Source organism: Leptodactylus fuscus, chromosome 5, assembly GCF_031893055.1.
Source record: "Leptodactylus fuscus isolate aLepFus1 chromosome 5, aLepFus1.hap2, whole genome shotgun sequence".
In the NCBI taxonomy this organism is placed as follows: Eukaryota; Metazoa; Chordata; class Amphibia; order Anura; family Leptodactylidae; genus Leptodactylus; species Leptodactylus fuscus.
The window spans coordinates 93,390,121-93,417,651 of NC_134269.1; the positions used below are offsets into that span (position 1 = coordinate 93,390,121).

The 27,531-nt window shown below is 41.2% G+C and overlaps 1 protein-coding gene across 1 annotated transcript; it reads right to left on the reverse strand.

Annotated features, from left to right (window-relative positions):
- Positions 1-750: 750 nt before the first annotated feature.
- Positions 751-26,326, reverse strand: BBS4 (Bardet-Biedl syndrome 4). Its single transcript, XM_075273702.1, has 16 exons — positions 26,262-26,326; positions 23,382-23,427; positions 22,171-22,250; positions 19,213-19,276; positions 18,875-18,986; positions 15,433-15,505; positions 12,179-12,232; positions 10,466-10,593; positions 9,122-9,176; positions 5,161-5,229; positions 4,829-4,981; positions 2,940-3,111; positions 2,538-2,607; positions 2,277-2,415; positions 1,674-1,881; positions 751-1,589 (listed from the first exon to the last, which is right to left on the reverse strand). Exons 1-16 carry the CDS (start codon positions 26,283-26,285, stop codon positions 1,498-1,500), a joined length of 1,539 nt encoding a protein of 512 aa, XP_075129803.1. The 5' UTR covers positions 26,286-26,326; the 3' UTR covers positions 751-1,497.
- Between the last annotated feature and the right edge of the window lie 1,205 nt (positions 26,327-27,531).

Consider the following 27,531-nt stretch of genomic DNA (forward strand, 5'->3'; position numbering starts at 1 on the left):
CACCCCTCTTTACTGGCTGCAATTCCCTCCCTTCCTCCTTGTAAGGCTTGGTTCACATCTGCATTTGGTAATCCGTTCAGGGAGACTGCATGGGGACCCCCAAACAGAATACCGAACGCATTGGCAAGCGGTGTGCAGTAAAAACACACAAACCCCATAGACTATAATGGGGTCCATGTGCTTTCTGTGTGGTCTTCACACGAGTCATGTGGACATGAAATTAGACCGTGAATTACTTTTCTGTCCGCATGTTCCGTGCGGACACCGTGCGGAAAGCACTCGGACTCCGTTATAATCTATGGGGTCCATGTGCTTTCATAAGCTCTCCGCTTGCCAATGCGTTCGGTATTCTGTTCGGGGGGATCTCCATGCGGACTCCCCAAAGGGATTACCGAGCACAGATGTCAACCAGGCCTTACCTGTCTTGTGTTCACTTCTTGATTTATTTTGCTTTTTCATATGACCTGACTGGGCTCATTTCTTAGGTACTTATTACTTGTTACATTTTTCTTTTTGCTTTAGGGTGCTCTATGCACCTTGGTTGCATGTCTTATTCTTCCTATATTTTTGGTTGTTTTTATATTTCCTAAAAATCTGAACCCCCCCCCCCCCACACACACACACACACACACACACAATTATACAAAAAAAAAAAACCTCTGGAGAAGGACCTGTAACCTTGAGATTGTTGATATTTTACCACAGTTTTGGTTCTCAAGTCCTCAGAGTTTTCTTGTCCTCTTTGTGTGTGCACACTAAGCATGGAGAGCACAAACACACAATGTAAATATTGAATCAACTTCTTTGTTTTTATCTGGCTCCATGTGTGAATTGCCCATAGCTATTACTTGCCACTGGTGAGTTTGCACAAGCATCACATGCTTGAAACAAAGTTATTTACCCAGAATTTCGAAAATGTGTAACAATTTTGTCTGGTACATTTTTTGTTAGTCCAGAAAAGGAGAACTCTGCAGACTCTCTGTGAAGAGCGCTGCAGAATAAAAACGTGATGTGCTTCCACCGCTTTTTTTCCACAGTGCTTTTTGACTGTGGCTCACCATGTGGCGCCTTAGCCTAGAGGGGTTTTCCTGACTACAAATATTGATTTATCTTAAAAGGAGATCACCAATATCAGATCGGTGATGGTCCAACACCCAACATCCTCCAAGTTTTCTGCAGCTGATACACAGAGCAGAAAACCTCCATTCTCTGTGTAGTGGCCAGACCAGAGTATGGCAGATCAGCTCCCATTCACCAATCTCATGTGACTTAGTGTCACAAAACAGAGCTGTCTGCTTCCAGCTCCATTCTTTATGCATCAGCTGCAGAGAACATGTGATCGGTGGGGGTGTCATTAAAACAAAGCTTACATTAACCTTATGTACTATATTCAGATTTAACCTTGTATCTGATATACAAATGAATCATCCCACTGAAATTAGCTGCTTCTTTAATATCCATCACCGTTTTCTATTAATTTGATGAGAGTTAGCTGGGTCACCTTCTGTATTCTGTAGTGGAACCAGAATTTGAAGAGTCTTCTGGTTCCAGTGGTAGAGATGGAGGTTTTGACACAGGACCAGTAGACCCTAAAAACCAAGTTATGGATATGAAAAAAAAGCAGCTCAAAAAAAAAAAAAAGAGACAACAGGGTTAAGAGTGCATTGTCACACCTGTAGGCAGACTAGGAGCCTTGCTGTATCCAGCTGCAGAAGACATTGCTCTTCCTAGAGCTTGATTGGAGCCCAATGGCGTCTGTTCTGCGCCAGCACCTTTAACTGATGCACGTTGCTTAGCTTTATGGTCTTTTGTCTGCTTGGTCCACACCAGGCTCTCTCCAACTTGCAGAGCAGCCCCCAACTTTTGAGCCATGTCAACCATCTGAAAAACAAACAAAAAAACCCCCGCAATATTGTGGATTTACTAATTCTAATATTTGTACACGCTAAACAGACCAGACTGCACCATATTTAGTATAATGGATTATATAGTGTATCATAATTCTGGTGCATCTTTCTAGACATGGTAGAGATTTTCTAACCATGGCTTACTTTACACCAATTGTTTGAATAAAAATGTTAACGCAGTTTGTTGCATTGTAAACCATGTCTCCTGTCCATTAAGTAATGCTCCTTGTCTAATGAGGCACATTGTCTAAAATACACATCGCACAGAGAATTTATTCTATTTTATTTTGTCCGCAGAATAGTAGATGTGATTTATTTTACATTAAGCTGTATTTTTGGGATTTGATATGGTTTGCTTTTCAATCGCACCTCAGGGTCAAATTCAGCTGAAGTTTCCCTGAGAACACTGACTTTGCGCTCTAGTTCCTGGTACTGGGCCAGAGCTCCCTTCTTATCACCCTGGTTGTAGAGCAGAATGGCGAAGTTCAAATTCACAAGGGGGTCAGTCCTGAGAGCAAGAGAGAGAACACATTAATAAAATCTAGAAGTAATAATGATTTTCAGATAAAGTAAAGAATAATAATGTAAAATAATAGCATATAGTGTAAAAGTAATGTTATATTCACTCACTGGTCGAGGCTGGCTGCCTGTTGGTATGAGCTCTTGGCATTTTCTGTATCTTCGAGGTATGTTAGTGACACTTAAGAGTAAAAAAACACATGGGGTAAGGCTTGTATCAGTAAGTATTAGTCACAACAGTACACCAGTAAAGTCTAGTGAATGTAAACTGCTGTGATACAAAGCTCTGTAAGGGGGCATTCACACAGCGTAAAGTGGCGCTGATTCTGACCCAATAACCCGCGGCAGAATCAGCGCTGATAAAAAGACTCCCATTGAGTTCAATGGGTTTGGTCTTCCGCGCGGAACACATTGAACTCAATAGGAGTCTTTTTATCAGCGCCGATTCTGCCGCAAGTTATCTTGGCAGAATCAGCGCCACTTTACTCCGTGTGAATGCCCCCTATATCTCACCTGCCAAAAGCATATAAAGTGTCGCATTTCCATGGTGTAGGGAGATAGCTGCACTCAGAAAGTGAAAGGCTGAGGCATATTGCTGCATGCTGAGATGAACAAGTCCAAGATTATACAGCACTCTCCAGTCAAATGGGGAAAGGTAAAGCGCACGCTTCAGACAACTAATAGCCTGTAACAGAGATGTCACCAACAAGCATTTGTAAAAACAGATAACATGTAAATTATATTACAAGACTAGTTTTTACAACCTTTCCCATTACATTTACATATACAGTAGTATGAAAGGTTTTTAGCATAGATACAAATTATAGCATTATGATGCATCCACGTAACAAGCACGCAAAGCACATTTTTTACACCAAGCAGTTATGGCCAAATAGCTCAGAATTTGCACTTTTAAAGTGGATAAAAGCAAAGTGTGCATGTGTACAGAAGGTGGCCGTACAACTTAAGTCATCACCAAGGGAGAGACCCACAATGCAGATAACAGAGAGCTGTGGTATGGCAGGAGTAAGAAGTGAACTCGAAAATGTAGACTTGGCATACTAATGTTTAAAGGGGGCCTGTCAGGCGTATTTGGGACATGCATATTTTTCCATTGAAACCAATGTAGTACACTATGACTTTACATTGCTCAACATGTGTTGCATACACAATGAAACCCAGGTGTACTGCCCCAGCGTCCTTGCATTCATCTGCAGTGCTGCATGTTCACGCACATTTCTCCAAAGTTGGTTTTTGTTTTGTTTTTTTCCCTATGGTCTGGTAGTCGTCAGACGATTTGGTTATTGTGGCCTGGTTATCTTCTCATGCAGAAACACAGAAGCAAGTGGGGACACAAGAAGGTAACCTGACCACAATAAAAAATCATGGCTAGGTATCTGACAAGTTCTAAACCATAGAACATTCCTGAATTCATGGTCATATCTACTTGCAACCTATCAAGACAAAAAAACTGTCACCACCAAGATGGTGAAAATTTTATGGGTCAGTTCACACGTGAACTGCCCGCGCGGGTTTTGACACGCGGTGAGCCGCGTCTCTCTCTTGTCAAAACCCGCCTGCCGCGACCATCGCGGTCGCGGCTTTCCCCTCCGCTGTCGGCTCAAATGAATGAGCCGACATAGGAGGGAGCTGCCGGGGGCGGAAGCATGTCCTTTCTTCTCTCCGCTAGCGGCAGCCCGCCGCTAGCGGAAAAAAAAAGCCCGGTGGTCTACATAATCCACCATTGTAAAGGGGCGGATTTTGAAGCGAAATCTGCTGTCAAAATCCGCCCCTTTGCCTACGTGTGAACTAGCCCTTTATTTGCAACATAGTTTAACTTTTTAATTGCCACAAATTTAATGAAGTTAAGTTCCTAGGAAAGCCCCTTAAAGAATGAAAAAATACATAATTTGTCTATAGTGTGTAGTAAATAAATCATAAAAACGGAAAAACTCAATCCCCCCTTGCTGTGTGTATGTAATGCTGCGATCAGTTGTCAGACAATACACAGCTACAAAGTACAAATGTGGAATTAGGTTAATGTAGTTTGTGGCATTTTCTTTATCATATAACAATACAAGAAGTACTCAGTGTCAGACATAAAGATTGTGGCCATATTGAGCGCATAAACTGAAGAGTTGGTACACAATAATATCCCACATACCATATGTTGATCACGTGTGCATGGGGAAACATCATAAATAACAAAAGAGGTAATGTAGTAATATGGACATTATTCGGTATTGAATTCATCAAAAGCAATAGTCATAGAGTAGATTATCATCTAGGTCTTCCATCTGTATCTGACATGTGCCACATAAGAATTCTTATATTTAAGCATTTCCAGACTTCAATATATGGCATATCATAAATGAGAATAAACCACAAACATCCATTCTTACCGCTACATATTTCTTCTTCCCATAAAAACACATTCCTATGTTGTTCCATAGCGGGGAGCTCTCTGGAACACTCGATGCCGCAACTCGATACTTACTGAGGGCTACATCATAATCCCCATGAGACTGCATCATACAACCCGCTGCTAGTATTCCCTTTAAAACAAAAGGAGAACAGTCACAATGGATTTAAAATTTCTATGTAAGCTTTACAGCATATCCTAATACGACACTAATTCATTGTAATGCAGTATAACAACAAGTCATGTGTCACTTACATAGATCCACTATAGGTTAAATATACTGCATTATATACAATGTGCACATTCCTTTACCTTATAATTGCTGGGATCATATGTTAGCGCATTCCCAAGGTACTCAAAGGCTTTTTGATACAGACCATTCTGTGGAAAATGTAAAAAGTCAGTGTCTAAGCAATATATTTACATGTGTGCCTGAAAGAGAGTAAGCTAGTAAACAAGTCAGACAGACATTTATACTGTAGGTACCAGCAACTTCATGTTTAAAGATACCTTGGGCTTGAAAAACAAAATGCAATGCAGATAATAAATTGAAACACTGAATAGCCCATGGAAAAGAAATTAAAACAAGATGAGAAAAACGTGAGATACAAAGTGACCAAAAAAAGAAGTCACTTCAAATGGGCGTATATTATTCAGTGCATACTGAATTTCATCAGCATTTATGTTTAATCAATTTCTAATGAAATTTTGATGTATAACAAAAAATTAAACAATGCTGTATACGCAATTTAAAAAACACGTGGAGAACAGGCAGGATACTGTGACAATAAACATTAAATGGGCACCGGTAACACAGGGCAGTGCCTGAAAGGAATTGCGCATGTTGCCCACACATAATTGAGAGCAAATGGAGTGTCGCCATTGAGAGACAGCAAAAACATCTAGGGAGTAGAATCAGAAAAAGAAAAGCGGGGTGACAGAAAGAGAGACAGATAACACGTGGGATGGGAGGACACGTAACAGTGGGGAGGAGGGAAGAGAAAGGACAGGACAACTGTGAGGAGCACCAAGGGAGAAGGATCCCAAAAGGCCAGGGGAGCCTAGAAGAGGTTGGTGAACTCTGTGGACTCCTGGAACCCACAATCACTACCCACCCACGATCGCTAAACATGGCATCAAACATGGAGGGATCGATAGAATCCTCGGCAACCAAGATCTCCATTTTCCTTATGCGAAGGAATGCCTGGCACCACTCCATCATAGAAGGAGCTATGGTACTTGGCCAGAGAATGACCACTCTGGCAGCTGTGACAAAATAATGCAGGGGAGATCCCTCTTTTCATCAGTATTTATAAACCATGACTAAATATCAGGGATTTTCCAGACTTTGGGAGGTTTTTGACCTATCCGTATGTCAACATATCAGATAAATGGGGGTTCCAGGTGGCTACAGCTGTTCCCAGCTGCCATCGGGTCACAGGATTATGTAGCGCACAAAGCCAAAAATAAAAAGATCCCTATTGGGCATCAAAGTACTGCAGCTCTGCTTCTATTCAGTTGAAACGGAGAAAAACTACAATACTCCATCTGACCATTTGCGGTACTGGGTGTCATGCCGCCCACAATATGAGTGAGCAGCATGGCTCTCCTGTGCTGCCTTAATACGGGTGATCTGCGGAAGTCTCAGGTGTCAAAACACTGCAGATCTAATATTCATGGCCTATGTTGAAACCTTTTAACGTTTTAACAAACTTTGCATAATTCAGTAGTACAGGCAACTATGATAAACCTTGTAATATATCTTAATCAGAGAAAAATGCTTCTTTTTCCTCTTACCAGATCAATTCCCTGTTCCTCCTCTAAATTCAGCAATATTCACCTCAAAACCAACTGTATGTCATCGGAGAGCAATGATCAGTTGCCATGACTGCTGGGAGCCTATTAAAAGGATCCTAGACTTGTCATTACCATAGTTCTATAACAAGCATCCATATTGGAACCTGTGCTCATAGTCCAGCACCATACCACTCAATTGACATTCACTAGAGAATACCAAAAGGCAGGTCCACCATTGGTGCTCCATTCTCTTCATAGTTGAACAACAGATTCACAAGGAGTGCACAAAAAAATGTAAAAGAGTCTGGAGATGTCACATTGAGCATTATACTGTTTGCAGAACATCATACAACATGACTGGTTTGGCGGATGGTCTGCAAAGTTGAATCCTTGGTGAATTGTACAAACCACAACTAAGCTAACAGTACCTGACTGCTTTGAGGCAGTGTCAGACCTTGTGCTGGTGTAGTGGGCTCTGGGTTCTTCCTGGTTCAGAAAAATTCCTAGCCTCATGTGGCCCAAGTATGTAGGCAGTTCAAGAATGGCTAAAGCAGCAATGTCACTAATGGGCTCTCACCCTCCCCAAAACTGAATACAAGTGAGAACTTCTGGGCATTATCACCAATCAGTGCATCCACAGTGCCACTGAGTAGAGCCACAGACTACCCTTCTCAGAAGCTCCTTGATGTCCTGATTCAGGTCTGGAAGGAGACACCTCAGGACACAATCTGCCATCTCATCAGAAGCATGCCCAGATATTGTTGGCAGTACACATTTTTTCGAACATTGTAAAAGGTAAAAGACAGAAAAATGGAAAAGACTTAATTCACAAAGGCAGAAGACACCTTAGAATAGGCAAAGTCACAAAGTGTTTTGACTCTAATATTCTTTTTTATTAGAAAATGCAGCAGTCAGATGTAACTTTAAAGGGAACAAGTCAGTTCCCTTTAAGTAAACTGGCCTCATCATGAGCAGGATGACCTTTAACTTGTTGTCCTCTGTAATTTATGTATAGCAGCAAAGTGACATTATAAATCTTTAAAAGCATAAATAGTCGTATGTAAATTAAAGAGGTTGTCCAGGCTAAACAATATTTTCTAAATAGGCCACGGGAGGTGAAATTAAAAAAAAAAAAAAAAAACATTATCACCAGACCCCGATGCTCTGGGGTCCTCACAAAAAGGTCCAGTCTGGTTGGCTGCCTTCTTGCTGTTGAGGATCGCACTGGCTGTGAGGCCCGTTTCCATTCCCCTGAGGCCAATCAAGTGACTGCTGAAGTCAATCAGCAGCCTCAGGAAGGGAACCAGGGATGTCACAGGTAGTGACATCCCAGTCCCATTCTTCAGGCCACTGATTGGCCTTAGCTGTCACGTGTGGTGGTACTTCCACCGGAACACAACAATGGAGCTGCAGGATCATACTGCGTGGGGAGGCGCCGGAGCACCTGGAACAGGAGAGTATGGTTTTCTTTTCTTTTTTACCACCCCCGGCCTAATTAATAAATACAAATTTAGCCTGGACAACCCCTTTATCCTTAGGGCTAGTTCACACAGGGCAAAATGAATCCGCATCAAAATCCTGCCACCTCCCATTGAAATCAACGGGAGCCGGTCATTGCCTTTTTCCATGAGCGGTTTGTTCCCACTCACGGTAAAAAGAAGCGAGCTGCCCTTTCTTCAGGCGGATTCTGCAGCTGATTGAGCTACAGCGTCCGCCTCATGACACCACCCTCCAGACTAGGCCCATTCATTTGGACCTAATCCGAAGCGGAATGTGTTCACGCAGAGCCCTGTGTGAACTAGCCCTTAGTAGTCACAGTGGGCAGGAGCAGCTTCAGCCTAATCATGCGTCACCTTGCTTATCACATCTGTTTGGCGTGAGTCATTTGTTTATATGGTTTATGTCTGGATCTAAATAAAGAAAAAGGATTCTAAATTCAACGGCAATGACCCTTTAATGAGAAGCTGCTACAAGGAGATTAATGGAAACTGCTGAGAATAACTAACCAAATGCATACTGTATGCACGTCTCTCCATAGGATCTTCTGGAAAAAAAAAAAAAAAAAAAGTATTGTACGTAATGTCACAAAATAAAAACACCAACTAGGGGGCAACATGGTGGCTCAGTAGTTAGCACTGCAGCCTTGAAGCTAGAGTCCTGGGTTCGAATCCCACTAGGAACAGCATCTGCAAGGAGTCTGTATGTTCTCCCTGTGCTTGTGTGGATTTCCTCCCATTCTACAAAGACATACTGATAGGGAGGGAAAAAAATGTACCTTGTGATCCCTATGTGGGGCTCACAATCTACAATTTAAAAAACAAACAAAAAAAAAATCCATTAAAATGCTTGAAATACATAGTATGTTTTGCATACATTTACAAATACAGAAAAAAACAAAACGTGTAAAGAAGTTGAAAGGCAGAAGTGTGATAGGAAACGAATCAGGATCTAAATTGGATTGTACGTTTTTCATCACCTGTAAATACACGAGCCCTAGTGTGGTTAACAACTCTGTACTTTCTGGAGACAACCTAAAAAAAAATAAAAATAATAATAATAATAATAATAATAATAATAATAATATTTAATTAAATTAATCATAGCTACCATTGATATTTTTCAGTTTTATTTAGATCAAACATTAGAGATTATTAACAAAGTTTTTTGGCACGGTTCTGATAGGGCTATGACCCCCTTTATGTCAAGCACCCTTTATCTGGTAGACTAGTTCCAGCCGCTGGAGAATATAAGCTCACTGGACAAAAAATTAGTCACCCTAATGAGCAAGCATAGATGAATCATTAAGCCTGTACAGATGGGGCAGCAGTTGAGTCAGTTTGTATTATGCATTAATTGTACGTAAACATGAGAAAATGTAAGGATGTGACAGAGTGGCAAAAAGGGGCAATCGTGTTTGGCCGTGCCCATACGGTAAGTTTAATGTGTCTAAAGGCAGTGGTGTAATACACGTGGTCACGAAACGCGACATTGGAATTGTGGTCAGAAAAGGATCCTAACTGAAAGGGACTGGAGACGAGTTCCGTGGCTTGTGTATCAAAATTGCTTCCAAACCCAACAGGAATTGCTGCAGTCATAAAATGAAGGTCCTCCCCAACCTGTTAGTGAGTGAACATTGCAACGGGAACTGCATACAATGAACATTTGGAGTCGTTCACCTCGCAAGAGGCCATTGCTCACACAGGCACATAAAGCTGCACGTCTTCAATGGGCTAGAAATCACCGAACGTTGACAGTAGCTGACTGGCGGACTGTAATGTGGTCTGACGAATCACGTTTTTGCCTTTATTCCAATGATGCATGTCATCAAGTGCATTTCGAGTGCATCCTGAATGAGGGACAAGTTGGAACAGCGGGTAAAACGCAGACATCAGCATCCCGCAATTTGGTGGATTTGCACGATCAACTCCTCAGCGAGTGGCTTAAACTGAATGCGACATACCTGCAAAACCTTGTGGACTCACTTCCTAACCGAATCCAGGCGGATGATTTTCATGATTTCTTTAGGGGCAACTAATTTTTTGTTCGGTGAGCTTACAGCTACTAGCAACCGTGAGCCACTCAATAGTCATACTGCCCCATATATGTACCCGATTAAGCAGCAGTCTCAGACCTCTCCCACGAATGTGACTGAGCACATTTTCAACAGTAAATTTGCCCAGTTATATACAGAGGGTTCAGAGGCTTCATGCCGAGGTACTGCTGCACATTTGTGTAAACAGCACAGTTCAATAACTTATTTTATTATATTATTATAAGTGAATATATATGTCAAACAGATTGAATTTAGGCAAATACTTACTGTAGTGCCTGCAAATATGTCTGGATAGCGTTTTCTGTGTCTCCTTCCATAAGCTGAATCTTTCCTAGTGTCATGGCGCTGAGCTCTTGTCTGTGCAGCTGAAGAGCAAGATTCAGCTGTTCTTTGCTCTTTCAAGAAAACAGAAATATTTTAATGCACAATTTTACAATAATCTAAGAGACTAAGTATGTAGTTAGGGAAGCTGAGCTGTGAGCTCCTTCATTATACCTATATGCTTGGAACTGTGTAATCATCATTAGCTATGGATAGCAGTTAGTGTTTGCCTTGTAGAGGGCCTATATGGAACAATGAATCATACAGTAATTGAAAGTCTGACTTTTAGGGTATATTCACATGACGGAAATGGAAGAGGAACCAAAGCAGAAAGCCGAAGCTCTGGCTTTCCCCCACGGATAAGGCTCAGAAGAATGCGCTAAACCACTGGACTATGCCAGACGTTTAACTATAGGGGCTCCAAAGGCTATCATGATGCACAGCAAGATGGCAATGGTAGATGGAATGGAGGTCTATCCACTTTAGCGATAAGCTCTGCTTTTGTCTCAGAAGCAATAATATCCATAGAGATAGCAGCACAGTCACAACAAAGAACACAGTTACATCCTTCTGGCAGACTGCTCACATTAGCACAAAAACATGCAGTCCAGCGTTGTCCTGTTGAGAGACATCTCCTGAGACACTTTGGAGAAATGGATGTACCACTGATTCCACAACCAAATCAATCAAATGCCAGGCTGTTGGTGTACCTGAGATAATGACCAGATAACGACCAGAGGGGTCCAGCTATTGTACATTATGCCACCCCACACCATAAGCTCAGGAGCAGGACTGGTGTGACATTCCCTTGTGCCTCTTCATGGTGTTGCCTATGTGGTCTTTAGCTCAATCTGCAGCAATTATTCCATCCATGTGATACATTGCTGAAAAGTATAGACATCCATACCAGCCTACCATCTTGCGGTGCACCATGATAACCTGTGCAGTGCTGTGAGGTCAATGTAGCTGGATATCTGTCTGTGTCTGAAATGGGAAAGAGCTTCAAACACACTTCTGCATGCTCTCTTCTTGTCCCACTCTCCTTCAGAGAGAATACTTTTAATACACACACACACTCACTTTCTGTGTAATTGTATCTTTGCTTTATTTTTCAGTTTATTTTTTGTGCATTTAAATTTTTTGTAACATGGTGTACATTAAATATTTTTGCTTTCATCATACTTCACAGCTCTATATCTTTTTTGTTTTCATCGTACTCCACAGCTCTATACATTTTTAGCTGGTACTCACCCTATTGCCTGTTTTATGTCATAAAGTAACAAGTGCAGGATAATATTTTACACTTACAGTACAGAATGGATCACTATGCACCATTCTTTCAATCAGACCATCAACACTGCTCCAGGCACACACATAACAATTACTACTTCTATAACAAAAGGTGCACATATGCTTTAAAGGGAACCATCCTAAACAGACCCCAGCTTATGTAGCATCATGTATTAGCCTTCCCTATGGTATTCCTCACTAAGCTTTCATGCTGAAAGACCAAGTTATAATGTATTAGAAACATAGATGGGCACATGCAAATTTACCTTCACTAGTCATGGGGTGGGTTGAGGGGGCTAGCTGGCAGTCTGATGCCGGACAGTCTACACTTCGCAGACTGATAGCAAACATCTATTTCAAATGTCCTACCTTGCTGAGGTCTTTCAGATACAGATAACAAACTCCCAAATTATGACAAATTTCCTAAAGAATAAAAAAAAAGTCAATTCATAAGATATATGATAATGTCATGTTGAATATTAAGGAAGTTTACTACAGAAGAATCATATTCCTTTGTACCCAAAGCAATGCATCACATCTGAGGCATCCCCACATTATCCTTATTCGAGGGCACAAGAGTAATATAGTATGGCTGAGACACGAGTCGGATAATGCTTCTTCAAATGTCCGGAAATAATAAAAAAAAACGGTAGAAAGCAACAGCAAAGCAACCCTACAATCATGAATGCATTACATACCACCCATGCTGCATTAAGGTTTTTGTCAACTTGACTGCAACATGAATAAATTGTTATATAAAAAAACCTAAATATTCTGGCTTGTTCCCATATGTGTTTCAGTATTTAGACTGCAAATGAAAGCAAGTTTAACCCTATCACTGCCAGGGGTTTTGGATATTCTGCATTTCTGGCTGCCAGGGCAATTTTCATAGTATAGAATTTACCACGTGCAAAGTTCATTCATATCACTAAGGCCAACTCCTGCATGCACATGTCTTCATAAAATCACCAGAATTGGAAGAGAAAAAACTAAAATCTACTTTAAAGCTGGAAATGTTAAAAAAGTATCATCCTAGAAAATGGAGGGATTACACACAATGAAAAGCAAGTGCACCCCTAAACCCTATATATTTCTTGTAGACAATCTGAACATAACAGGAGTCTCAATGGGTTATCAATAGCCATGTCCATCTTCATGTAACTTTGTGACAAACACAAATATATATTTTTTTAATGCACTTAAACATATTTGCACTTAAAACTCAGTCTATTGTACATGTACATTACCACACACAAAACACATTTAAAAGAAATAGAACAAAGTGTGCACAGTTTATATATACCACAAACATCAACTACAACGGCTCATACTCTCAAAACCACTGATACAGAAGACAAGCAATATTTTGCTGTCATTCACTAATATGTTACAAAGCTATACTGTACACAGCTGGCACCAAAATCTAACTTTTTTTGAGACTGCACAGCATAACGTATGTAAAAAACACAACTTAATATTTCATATATATACTAAAATGATAACAAGGCCAGTTTCAAATTGGCGAAACACGGTCGCTTCATTGCTCACATATTATAGGCGCGACCTCTGAAGTTCCTGTGGTTCATCATTACTGGTGTTAGAGTCAAAATTCTAGATCTGATCACCTACTGGAAGTCCAGGGGTTTCATTTGTACTGTTGTAGCAAAAAAAAAACCAAAAAAAAAACACCTGCTACTATACCCATCTGAAAGCTGTCAAAAACTGGGATATTATATGGTGATATTCATTGGTTGAAAGTGTGTTACCAAACTGATAGAACTTTTCCACCTGTCACGACTACATATGTTCATCTCTAGTGATAATCGTTATTGCTGTTCTTTTAGCGTGTAACATATATCGCTAGAGAGGCGGTCGTCGTATTTTACTCTATAAAGATAAGGTATGGGCAGGATAGGGACAGAGTCAAATGTAAATTTTATTGATGACTTTGTGTAAGTGTTTGGCATAACTCTTTTGGTGCTGCCATCTGGATGATGGTAAATGTCTGAGCCACAACGCAAATAAACTTCCTGGTTATATTAAGAGGGGAATTACATAAGAATACCGCTCTGATTAGGTTCAGATGGATATTACATTATCCCAGTATGTGACATTCAGAGAGCAAAAGTATAGTCCATGTTACACCTCGCCCTTGGGTCACATATAGCTTATGCGCAGACAGTGATGATTTATCATTGTATCTGCAGTCTACAGACGATTCTCTCTGCCACACCTCCTCCTTCATGCTGCCTTAAATGCTGCTGGAGGACACTTTATAGCCCTATATCTCAGAATCCATTAGGGCTATGAAGATTATCTTTTCATTTTAAATTTGAAAGATTCTCATCCTTTAAATTCTTTTTAAAGATGAGAATCTCATCTTGATCATCATATCCCTTACAGATTTGGAGCAATTTGTTGTTAAAAACCTTGTGGGAAATTGGGATCTGCATCGGAATCTCCATGACGAACAGCGTTTTCACCAGCCAATCACTCCTGATTAGAGATGAGCGAGTAGTATTCGATTGAATACCTCGCTCCCATAGGAATGCGTGTAAGCGACCGAACACCAAGGGGTTAAGCGCATTTTAAGCGAATATTCGATGCGCTTAACTCCTTGATGTTTGGCCGCTTTTACGCCTGATCTGTAAGGGCTATCGTGCTAATCAAGATGAGATTCTCATCTTCATAGCCCTAACAGATCCTGAGAAATTGGCATTAGTAGCAAGGATGTACTACATATGTCTTCTGCTACTGAAATGCCACCCCGTCCAGACTTATTAATACGTGGTTGGCAGGGAAAGGGTTAAAGCTTACATTCAGTTATAAACAACTTTTCATAAATGAATAGTGCATATAAATATAAGAAACTTTGTAATATATCTTGTTAAGGAGAGGAGTTTCCTAGTCCTTTTACTAAACTGTTATCCTGCTCCTAATCTTTAATCTGACTGTTTATTATCAGTTTCTAATCTACAACATAATAGTGTAAAAAAAAAAAAAAAAAAAAAAAAAAAAGGAACAGCATAGGGTGTTTTTTTCTAATCACCCTCCTCTCTTCATAGACTAATATGGAGAAAGCAACTACCTAAAAAGTAAATAAGAAAATATATTTCATTAATAAGATATATTACAAAGTGTCATAAATTAATCTGTAATATTCATTTATGAAAAGTTGTTTATAACTGGAGGCATACTTTCACTGTATCTATGCTGTCAGTAAGAGGCCGAAGGGAAAGGGAAGATTGCAGCTCATGAATAATCCACGCTCACAGTGCACACATATACATAATGTATGTGTCCTAGTATTTTTTCTTCAGTTCCCTGAATCTTTTGACTGAAAAAAAAAACCTTGATTTGCCTCACTAATATGCTGCATTACTGACCACTTTGAAGTCTATCATCCAGAAATAATGCTGGACAGGCCAAGTAAGTGGGCAGTGTATGTGTTGCCCTATTGAACAGAGCACACCGCATGTGGCAGCACATTGTACATCTAGAACTTTAGAGACGTTAAAGGATAAAGCATAATAATAACAGGCCATTTCTGGCAAACAGCACACACTGGAAAATCGCTTTAATGTGGACTTAATATAGCATGCAGGTAGAATTACACATTGTACCCAGTCTTTATTGTTGAGTCTAGCTGCCTCATTGTAAACTTCAACGGCTGCTCTGTGCTTCCCCAACAAAAACCTAAAAAAAACATAAAAAATAGAACATTAAAATCAACAACAAATGGGGTTTTCTGTAACTAAAAAATAATTACCGTATTTTTCGGACTATAAGACGCACTAAGGTTTTAGAGGAGGAAAATAGGGAAAAAAAAATTTTAAGTAAAAAAAATTGGTGAAATATTTAATAATATTTAATTTAATATTTCACAATGTAAATAGAACCGGGGGCTTTCGGACACAGGGATACCAAATGTGTATGTGTTTCAACAGTAATGTTTTTGTTTTATATGTATTCTAGGGATATGGGGGTGATTTGAACATATATATATATATATATCATCCATGGATGGAAAGAGACACCCTGCAGTGAAGCTATGCAAGAAGAGAAAAAGAGGCGGGCCAGACGGGTGAAGGAGGTGTGGTTTTCTAAGCAAAATTGAAAACACGCCTCTTTCACCTGTCTGGCTCGTCCCTCCTTCACTGCCTCTCAGATCTTGCTCCTGCAATGAAGCCACACAGGCAGGGAAGTAGGGGCGGGCCAGATGGGTGAAGGAGGCGTGGTTTCAAGCTTGCCGAGAAAACCACGCCTCCTCCTCCCGTTTGGCCCGCCCCTCCTTCCCTGTCTGTGTGGCTTCATTGCAGGAGCCAGATCTGAGAGGCAGTGAAGGAGGGGCGGGCCAGACGGGAGAAGGAGGCGTGGTTTTCTCGGCAAGCTTGAAACCACGCTTCCTTCACCTGTCTGGCCCGCCCCTACTTCCCCGCCTCTCATATCTCGCTCCTGCAATGACGCGACACAGACAGGGAAGGAAGGGCAGAGCAGGCAGGCACCGTGCTGCTCTCCTTTTGATTCTCATAGACAGGACACAGACGCTGCACACGCTGCATTCGGACTATAAGACGCACACACATTTTCCTCCCATATTGGGAGGAAAAAAAGTGCGTCTTATGGTCTGAAAAATACGGTACCCTTGACTTTGACTTTATCACCATTTTTAGAAATCTGTTTGTATTCTGATTTACATTCCAAATGTCTACAACCCACACAGACCTAATACTTCTTAAGGCTGAAGCCCTGCGTTGCAGGAAAAGCAGCTTCTTTTGTTGCAGATTTTGCAGCATTCTTTTGAGCCAAAGTCAGGAGTGGATTTAACACAATGGGAAAATTTTAAATTCCTTCAAATTCCTGTACTATAAATGGTTATGTTATAATTTGACTACTCAGCCCCTCACCCTCACTTAAGATACTGAAAAAACTATATACTTATTGTCTTAGTTAGTCTTGGTAGGGATCGTAAAAAGAAGCCCTGCACCTCTGGAAGTCAAACGATGGGTATATATCAGTGCATGATATTTAGTTTTAAAGATATTTATTGAAATATTGCAGTATCAGAAAACAATGTAAGCATTATGGTAGACATAATATACTGTAGGTACAGGTTTATAAAGGAATGCAGGTGTAAACCAAAGATACTGTTATATATTCAAAATCAGCGTAGATATAACATAAGGGGGATGATAAGGGGATATTAAAACCTCAATAAACAACCTATGTAAGGAAAGAGAGGGAGTAAATAAATAGCGCTATAAAGTGCATACAGATGGTGGAAAGGGAAAACCAAGGAGTCGTCTGCAGGTAGGTGGTAAAGGAGTTACTCAATTCAGCCATACGATTAGAGCTAAAGACAAAATAGAAGACATGGGATGCTAGACCTGTGGACCCAAGGTACCGAGATCTTATCAAAAATTGGGTGAGTATTGGAGATAGTGGCATTAATCTTCTCATGCTGCATAATAGTATCAACCCGTTGTTAAACGTCCATCACCGAGAGAAAAGATTTTCTTGAAAGCAATATGGATCTGGGCCAACAAAATTTATTGAAATAATTTAAATTTAGCATATGTTAAGCTGCTGGGCTTAAGGCTGAGAAGAAGTATGGGGGCCAGAAACAGAAAAGACTGTCCAAAAAACTGTTGTGTCACTTGGAGAGTAGTCTCTAAGGGCTAGTTCACACATCATTATCCGCCTCCATACAATGCTAGTCTATGTAGAGGGCTAGCTCTTTTTTTTTCGCTAGCGTTTTTTAACGCTAGATGAACAAAGAAGCGAGCTGCCCTTTCTTCAGGCGGAAGCCGCAGCACGCTGAGCCGCGGCTTCCGCCTAGCGGCAGCACCCTCTGTGTCAAAATCCGCCCCCGTGTGAACGAGCCCTAAGGCTTTTTAACATCTTAAAACAGAGGGGTATGACTGTGGGGAAAAAAAAAAAAAAAAAAAAAAAGAATGGCGTCGATGGAGGACCAAATAGGTCCTATGGAGTACTTTTAAAGAAGATTCTATAAGGGAGACCTGACAACTGCCTTTGCTGCGGCGGGATCACAGACCAGGTTTTGCTCCAGAGCACCGCCAGAGTCAGAAGATGGCAACTTGCAACACACGCTGGATACCGTGGGATCCGACAGTGGTGACACAGCAGGTATGGAGCACGCAAACGTTGCCCAAGGGGACAAAGGCAGGCAAGAGGAGGAGAATTGACAGTAGGAGGAGGAGGGGGAGTGGGTCTTGTCAGTAGCTCCCCCATAACTGAGGAATGGAATTAGGGTACCAGAGCTTGCAGAATGTGCATACAGCCAGTATCAGATTCAGGCCAAGTACCCCAGTGCATGATAAATAAAGGAGCTCCCCATCCTGTGAACTACTGCATTATTTGTAACCACAGCTAAGTATTATCTCTTTTCATTTATGAATCACTTATTATTTTATTAGATTCCTGTTGGATTTCAGTCTTGACCATCTTTGAGTAAAAACAGTCCACACAAAATTCCTGCACCCACTGGCAACCGAACAAAAGCCTGTCAACACTAAAATGGGTAGACAAAATCTTTAAAACTCTTCCAGTTTATGATTATTTATATTTGCATCTTATTGCTGCTCATTATTGATACATATTGGGATATGTAATAGTACCCACACAGCTGAGAGGTTGGTATCATTGGATTCATGCAAGACAAAAAGCAGTAACGTAGATCTCTTGTCCTGATCCTTTATTATGTTGTATTAAAATAAGCAAAATCTATTAACCTAGAGTACAGGTTACAGGGAATTACATAGACGGAAAACTGAATTCTGTCCTTCACTGTGAGCAGCACTTAGGCTAGGTTCACATCTGCGTCTGGGTTTCTGTTCTTCTGGTCCATTTGGGGGTCCAAAGAACATAAACCCAATCCGCTTAAAAAGACTATAATGGGGCTGGCCGTGTTTCTGCCCAGTTGCAGAACTTTTCTCTCTGCATTTTTCAAGCAGAATGGGGGCCAGAATCCCCGCACAGTCACACAATGCATTAGAGTTAGAGTTGCAAAATTCATCATCTAAAAGTATAATTTAAGAATCTTACAGGGATCTAGCGACTTGCTTCAGGTTGTCAGGACTGGTTGGATTCAAGATTGCACATGTTTGGAAAAGTTCAAGAGATTCCTGGATTTTCCCCTCCAGTCTTAATAACAATGCTAAAAAAAATAAATAAATAAATTAAAAAAAAAAATCTTAGAATTAAATTAATATTAATATGATTGCTACTAGGGGTCTGTTAGTATGCTGAAAGTGTAAAGAGGGTTAACAGTCTAAGCAGATACATTAGATAAAATTTCCATTGAATTGCATGAGAAATCTAGTGATAAAGAAATAAAGGAGGAATAGGCAAGATGCTTATGAAATTCACATGTTCCTTCTTACCTTGCACAAAGACTGCATACTCACACACCCCCTCTGTGGCCTGAAGCTGTTCCTTAATCACAGCCTGAAAACATAATACAATGTCTGTTATAGTCAGAATGAGAATCACTATAAGATCATGCAGAAGAAAATACATACATATAGATTTCGCATTTACACTTAAAGGGGTATTCCCACCTCACATACTCATCAGTCTTTACTGCTGTAAAATCTTCTTTCTTCCTGGTTTCTTGCATCATTTGGTGGGCGGGGCTTCACATGCAACCTGCCGTTTTGCTCCGCCCCCAAATTCATGTGTAGCTCCGCCCACCCATATTGGACTATGAAGTACAGGCAGCAGCAACTCCATTCTGTGCTACATACAGAGACTGCCTGTCTCTGCCATAATGAACACAATTGAATTAGCTAGCCTGATAACTGGGAGAACAGAAGAAATGAAAGCAGCTCCTCTCCCCTATCTGATAGCAGGAAGCTAGGTCACATGGTGTAGACACAGGAATAGCTAGAAACACAGGCTCGCTCCACTGCACTTAGCCCCTCCTCCCTCCGCCCTGAGAGCAGCAGATACATCACTTGACTCATGAGCAGCTAAGTCAGGGCTGTGGCCACAAAGAATTCAATAAAGTAAGACAGTGGACAAACAAAGCAGTTTTGCTGAAGCAGTGTATTTAGGAAACGTCTTACATTCACATTAACAAGCAGTATAGATAGGATCCTTGTGATGGGACAACCCCTTTAACACGATTCATGGCAGATATAACAGACCTGTTATGATTTGTCAAAATCTTTTTAATGGATCCCCCCACTTTTAAAATAAAGTGGGTCTGCCAGCTTTCGTTCTTTAACCAAATCACACCAGGATACAAAAATCTGATGCAAAAGTCATAATGTATTTTACAAACAGACTTAAAGGGGTTCTAAAGGGGCTAGAGGATAAGTTGCAAATCCTTGGGAGTCCAACTACTGGTATTTCCACTGATCAAAAGAACAGCAGTGTTTTGCTCCCCATTTTGAATGCAATAGTGGACTCATTTTAATGGGACTGGTGGATATCGCCAAAGTACATTGAAATGGTAGAGCAAAAAAACCCTCTCTGTTCTAGTGATCTTTGAGGGTCCCAGGAGCTAGACTTCCACTGACCTGCAACTTATCTCCTTTTCTATCAAACACAAATACATTTCTATAATAGGAAAATCCCTTTAACTACCGCATTTTTCGGACTATAAGATGCACCTAGGTTTTAGAGGAGGAAAATAGGGAAAAAAATTTTGAAGCAAGAAATGGTAAAATATTTAATATACGAGAGCTGTAGTTTTGCAACAGCTGCAAGGCCACATTGACAGGTGACCCTGCAGCTGTACGGGGACGCAAAGAGCGTTTTTTTGCGGGCCAGATGTACTTTTTAGTTATACCATTTTGGGGAATGTCTATTGCTTAGATCACCTTTTACTTAAATCAGAGGCAAAACAGTGAAAAAAAAACCTGGCAGTTTGGTACTTCTGATTTTGACATTCACCGTACAGGAAAACTTAGTAGAACGGGCATTTTCGGACACAGGAATGACTAATGTGTATGTGTTTGACATATGATTTTCTACTTTTGTTTGTATTCTAGGGAAAGGAGGTGATTTAGAACCTTTATTTATTTCATTTGGGGGGAAAAAAAAGTGCGTCTTATAGTCCAAAAAATACGGTAGTCCCTAAAAATTGTAAAAACCCTCCTGAATAAGTACATTTTTTATTACAGATTTCAATTTTATGGCTCAAATAAATGCTACTGGCACATAATTCTGGTTCCTTATGTGCATTTTAACCCTATATTGTGGACATATAAGACTTTTTATTATTAGTTTTTATTAATTTTTGTTTTTGAGAGTTCAGATCAGAAAACAATCTTGGCATCTGAATGTTAAGGTGTATACAGTTTATCATTTAAAATAAATAACCTGCTAACCATGCAAATTTTATTTTAGGAGTTGTTTGCGGATGTGGTTATATTAAGTTTGTGTTTTCTTATTTTATTTTCCTCATTAACAAAGAAAATAAATGTCCATTTTACTTTTTTTTTTTCTATAAAACCATCTAGCTGCTGGAGTCAGCATTGACCATTCCCTGGGGTCATCTGAAGTTACAGGGGCAGGAGAATAAGAAATCATTCTCCTCTCCCTGCAGACTGTCAGCAGCGTGTTCCCCTGCACATTGCCTGAAGTGAGAGCTGAAAGTATATGCAGCTTCATTTCAACCATTGAGAACTATGGCTCTACAGGGGGTACAGGCTTGGTCTTATTTTAAAGAGGATCTTTCAAGTCCTCATGAAAGAAAACTTTTATATACTGCTAGAAAGCCAACACTGCGCTGCATTCAATGCAGTATCGGCTTTCCCGGTATGTTCCCCGACGCTGGAGATATCGGTGCTGTTAGTTTCGGCACTGATATCTCTCCACTGTCAGAAGGACGTTCCTCATAGCTCAGCATCATTGCTGGGCTGTGAGGAACGCTTCCCCCATTCTTCCCCCGACAATGCCCCAACATAGCCTTGTACTGTCAGAGGGGGCGTTCCTTACCGCTCACTGATGGTGCTGAACTGTGAGGAACTTGCCCCTCCAATAAAAGTCTAAGGATGAGTATTGTCAGGGATGGCGGTCTTCCTTACAGCCCAGCGATGACACAGATCTATGAGGAACGCCCTTCTGATAGTGGGTAGATATCAGTGCCAAAACTAAGGTACCGATGTCTCCAGCATTGGGGCTCATCCCGGTAAAGCCAACAGTGCGCGGAATTATTTTTTTAAAGCCATAAAGGAATTGATAGCTGTTTACTTTACTGCTCCCACTGCAGTTTAACTGAACACCTCCTGCTGAGAATAAACGGTTAGGTATTTTTCTTGAAACCCAAGCAGGAGACATTACAAAACAAAGATCAGATTAGACTGTTTATAGTAGAATCCATCACAACTTACTTTGCAAGCTTCATAATCTTTACGGACATAGTGCAGGTGAATAAGCCAGTTCCTTCTTTCCAAGATAGGTAGGTCTGGAGCTAAAAATCATTTATGACAACAATTTACAATTTTAAATTAAATCTCCATTTTAGCTGAATATTTTTACAACATTAGGGTGCATGCACACTACGTAACGCCGGGCGTGTATGAGAGCCGTACACGCCGGCGTTACAGCAGGGCTGCCGAACACTTCCCATTCACTTCAATGGGAGCGCTCGTAAACGCCGCTGTTACGAGCGCTCCCATTGAAGTGAATGGGAAGTGTTCGGCAGTCTGCTGTAATGCCGGCGTGTACGGCTCTCATACACGCCCGGCGTTACGTAGTGTGCATGCACCCTTAGGGTGCGTTCACAATACAGTGGTTAATGTCTGTTGCGTCTTCCCTCTTTTGCTGACCATTGATGTCTTCCATTGTTTACTTTTGTAACAGAAGAAAAAGTCCTCCATGCAGGACTCATTCTTGTGTCAGAAAAGTAAATAATATAATATAATGAAAGAAGGCTTCCGTTTTGTTTTTTACATGTGGTGAATGCAGATGGACACCTGACAGAGGGGGCTCTATTTGAATTTGTCATTTAATATCTGTTTCTCTGATCCCGTGATGGTAGTAGTAAAAACAGTTTGTTTGGTTTTTATTCCAGTTACTCATCTTCTATTAATTCAAAGCAAATTAATAGACAATTCTGTCACGTGTATTCTATTTATACACATAATTCTTACTTTCAGTTACAGCTCCAACAAATACAGCTACTTCCTGATGGTATTTGTTTACTGTGCTTCATCGATGACGTGCCCAACTACCCATGTGACAGTGGGCAGCCAATCACTGGTATCAGACTACTGGCTCCAGTGGGCACATGGGTATTTGAGTAGTCTATGGTGCCACAGCAGTGACCAGCCTGACTACCCACACAACCTATGATGCCAGTGACTGGCTCTAGAGGTGTATCCAGGCATTGAGCAGGTCTGCAACTGTACTAAAACTCTGAACTATGGCGCTTCTAAAAGAGTAGGCCGAAGATGTGGATCCACTGCATTCTAACCTGTCATTTATGTCCAATTTTGTGGAAAAGTTACAGGAAGGAAAAGGTGCTATAGATGTCGCCTTATGACCTGATAACAGAACAACAGAAATGATGTGACAAAAATAAATTAGAGAAAGTGCCCACCTTTTTTAGCTCGTGGTTTTCTTAAGATTGTAGACTCTGCTGGGGCCTTTGAAATAAGAAATCAAGTCAGAGGAAATTTTTGCACCGGAGAAACATAATGACAATACTTCTTCAGAAAACATGGATGAAGGACACCAGTGCTAGACAGCAAACAGATAACTCTGTTATAGGGACACACAAAATAATATCACATTATCTATGTATTCTATAATTACGAGGAAAGGATGGAGAAAGCATTTACCCTTGTGTCCCTTAATGCCCTGGCTAAAGCTGTGTGAAGAACAACACCGAGAGGAAAAGGACCTGCACGGTGACACACTTTAAAGAGGACCTTTCACCACTTTTGGGCACATGCAGTGTTATATACTGCTGGAAAGCTGACAGTGCGCTGAATTCAGCGCACTGTCGGCTTTCCCGATCTTTGCCCGCTGTAAAGAGCTTACGGTGCCAGTACCGTAGTGCTCTATGGTCAGAAGGGCGTTTCTGACCATTAGCCAGAGACGTCCTTCTGCCTCGCGGCGCCTATCGCGCTGTGCTGTGGAGCGGGGAGGAACGCCCCCTCCCTCTGCTCACACAGCTCGTCCATAGACGAGTATTATCAGGAGCGGGAGGGGGGCGTTCCTCCCCGCTCCACAGCACAGCGCGATAGGCGCCGCGAGGCAGAAGGACGTCTCTGGCTAATGGTCAGAAACGCCCTTCTGACCATAGAGCACTACGGTACCGGCACCGTAAGCTCTTTACAGCGGGCACAGATCGGGAAAGCCGACAGTGCGCTGAATTCAGCGCACTGTCAGCTTTCCAGCAGTATATAACACTGCATGTGCCCAAAAGTGGTGAAAGGTCCTCTTTAATGATCACCCCATTAGTCTGAGGGACTGCCAAATATCTGCTCTGGCTTTCCACTGTGCACCTCAAATTCCACTTCACTTTCCGCTGCCAAGTGAACGGACCATAAAGGTCTGTCCTTCCTGTCATTATTAGAAGCCGTGTCATGAGGGTTTCTTTTGGGATACGTCATCTTCATGGGAACCTGTCACCACTCCTGACATTTCTATTTTAGTAAACACTGAAATATGACCACAATAAAGTGCATCATAATGGGAAATGGTATCAAAATATGGAAATGCATATATAAATATATTCTGCTTCTAAGGGGAGCTCAACCCACTGTGAAAATGCTAGTAAATAAACAGACAAATGCTGCTATGCAAAGAGCTTCAACCACTTCCGTACCGGGCCAATTGCTGGTCCAGGACCAGACACGTTTTTGAGGGCTAAAAATGTTTTATCATTTGCCTTATTAAACTAATTTCTGCATCTATTTTCAGTGACACACAAGGCTTCATTTTCATGTTATTTTTATTTTTGCATGTTTTTTTTTTTGTTTTGTTTTTTTTATATCTGGGAAAATATAAACAAAAGAGGAGAGAAAATGTCTCTGTTTTTCACTTTTTATTTATTGGCACAAAGTGCAACTAAAAGAACCTTTATAAAATAGTTTTAACTCGCCGTTACATTATTCTGTATTGTGTCGTGGCGGGTGGAGCTAGAATCTGTAATAAGGGAATATTTATTTATTAAATTATTGTACTTTTTTTTTTTTTTACTTTTCTATAGTTTTATTTCTTTCCATTGTGTCCCCCATAAGGTCATAGTAGACCTTTGGGGCCTTCTAATGACTTTTTTTTTTTTTGTGGTGGGGGCCGATTTCCCCTGTAGTTGGGTCTGATACATATAACCCCCAGTTACAGGAGGAATGCTGCCTCCTGCCTATAACTACAGAGCTTATCTGGGTCCTGTAAGACCCAGCAGCACTTTGATCCTGGCAGATCATGTGACTGCTTGATCAGATGGGAGCCGCATCATAGCATCGCCCATAGTTGTGTTTACAGCACTCATTGAGCACTGTGTAGACAGCGATCGGGAAGGCAGGGACAGTATGGGAGGGAGAAAGCTAGTGTGGAAGTTATATAGCAGAAAGCTGAACCATGTAAACAAATGCAGAAGATACCAGGAGCTCCCAGACACCCAGAAATCACTTAAAACACTGCTAAAGGTATATGGGTGCATTTATAAACACATTAAATAGCACTATCAAACCTTTAAAAAATATATATATTTTTTTTTTTTAGCCCAGAAAACCCTTTTAACATTCCCCTTGGATATATAGGATGTGCCCCTACACATCGTGGCACTGTCAGGTCAGTCTGTGTAGGGATACAGGTCTTTATCAAAGGGAATCAATTAATTTATACATTTGCAGAAAGAATAGAGAGATTATATAAAGTATTTTTAAGCGGAAACACTTCAAAATTTGCAATTATTTTAAGGGCAGCAAAGTTTCTGTAAAGCAGCCATGTCTGGAGGGTTGGCAGGTGTCCAGGCTTAGCACACATCTGCCCATGGTTATCCTTCCCGTTCCTGTACATGTAACATGTGCCATATTCATACCCCTATGGCAGCATACTCTCTCTCTAATGGTTAGGATGCCCCTATACACATTAGATCATTGGCTGATACCGAGGAGATCTGCCACCTCATATGAATGCTCCGCTCCAGTCATATACGCTGTAATCTAGTAGAATAGAGGATTTATCTCTTGCACTGCCCGGACTGTGCTCCTGAAGCATACAGTAGTATTAGCACTACACTAAGCCGCAGTGACCTCAGCCTAATCCCCCGCACTGACCCTCAGCACTCCTGCCAATGTGCAGCGATACTGCGGTGTGTTTGCCCCCTATATATTCTCCGACCCACCACACCACCAAGCAGACAGTATGCCAGCCAAGACGCTAACAATAGCCTTCCATGCAGACAGCACAGCCATTCCTCCTTGGGCCACACTACTGACGGGCAGCTAAGGCCAGCGCCATATATTACCGCCGTCACCGTGTCCTCCGCCATCGCCTGACAGGATAAAAGTAGCGGCTTAGTTTCCAAGACAACATCATTTACATCACTTCCGCGATCCCCTCCTGAAATCTGTTCCCCGGAAACAAGGTGCGCGTACTCTAGTTCTGTTCTCTTTGTCCTGAGCTGTGTGCTGCACAGTGCCAGGCTGTCACATAGTGGTAAATATGAATATATCCCTATGTGAGGCTGAATAAAGGCGGAAAACTGAGCAGGATGGTCTGTCCCATGCGCAGATATATGACATGGGAATCATGTTATCTGCACTCTGCTGTTTAGTAGGCTCCTTCAGTGACAACATAACAGATCAATCAGTGTCTAAAGCCAGATGTACCCTGGATAGTGGACATGTTTACATAGGGAAGATGCGCCACCCATAAACAATCATCACCTGACTACACAAGTTTGTGGTTGGAGGCCATGTTTATGTACTTTCCAACTATCTTGGAATTGTTGAGACAGCTCCTAAATTTCAGAGGAAATTCTGGCAATTTGGAAGTGTGAGCCATGTGATGGAGGCGCTCATTATAGGAGACCCTGGGCGTGAGGATAGCTCATGATCATATTCTCTACTCTTTAGGGGGACAATGTCAGGAGTAATGAACCGATGCTCACTGCCAGGGGTGTGGAGGCACTAAAGGGGCCATTATAATGTATGGGTGAATTTTTCTTCATGTCGCTTGAAATAGGGTGCGTGATATGTATAAATATATATATATATATATATATATATATATGCAAATTCTAGTAATTTTGAGGAACTTTCAAACCCATGTTGCTGCAGAATTTAGGACAGGTTCCAAAATGACTTCACCTCTGCTTGTAGGATTCAAATTATAGTTAGCAATTGCACTCCTTCTGGTTAGAAACACACAACAGTGATCAATGAAGATGCCAGCTCAGGTTCTAACTCCTTTACATGCTTTATAGTAGAGTCCCAAGGCCTTAGCTGTTACAGTTATAGCATTTGATTTAACCAGTCACATTTGTACTTAAATTAGATCTACGCATATGTCCTACAGGTTGTTTTTTGTGCTAGCAACCGGCAGGATGAGTTAGTAGACCTATTGCTATATTATCTCAGTATATACCACTTATTTATTGGGCACCTACTTACGTTTCTGCGTAATAAGGATTATTAACCCCTTCCCGCCGATGGCATTTTTTGATTTTCGTTTTTCGTTTTTGACTCCCCTCCTTCTAAACCCCATAACTTTTTTATTTCTCCGCTCCCAGAGTC

Excerpts from the sequence above, each read along its gene's own strand:
- BBS4 (XM_075273702.1), bottom strand. The coding sequence starts at position 26,285 with ATGGCGGAGGACACGGTGACGGCG. Across the intron at positions 23,428-26,261 it reads CGGAGGACACGGTGACGGCG|GCCCCAGCAGAGTCTACAAT; the intron begins GTAATATATGGC and ends CTTATTTCAAAG. Across the intron at positions 1,590-1,673 it reads GGCTCCTAGTCTGCCTACAG|GGTCTACTGGTCCTGTGTCA; the intron begins GTGTGACAATGC and ends CTTGGTTTTTAG.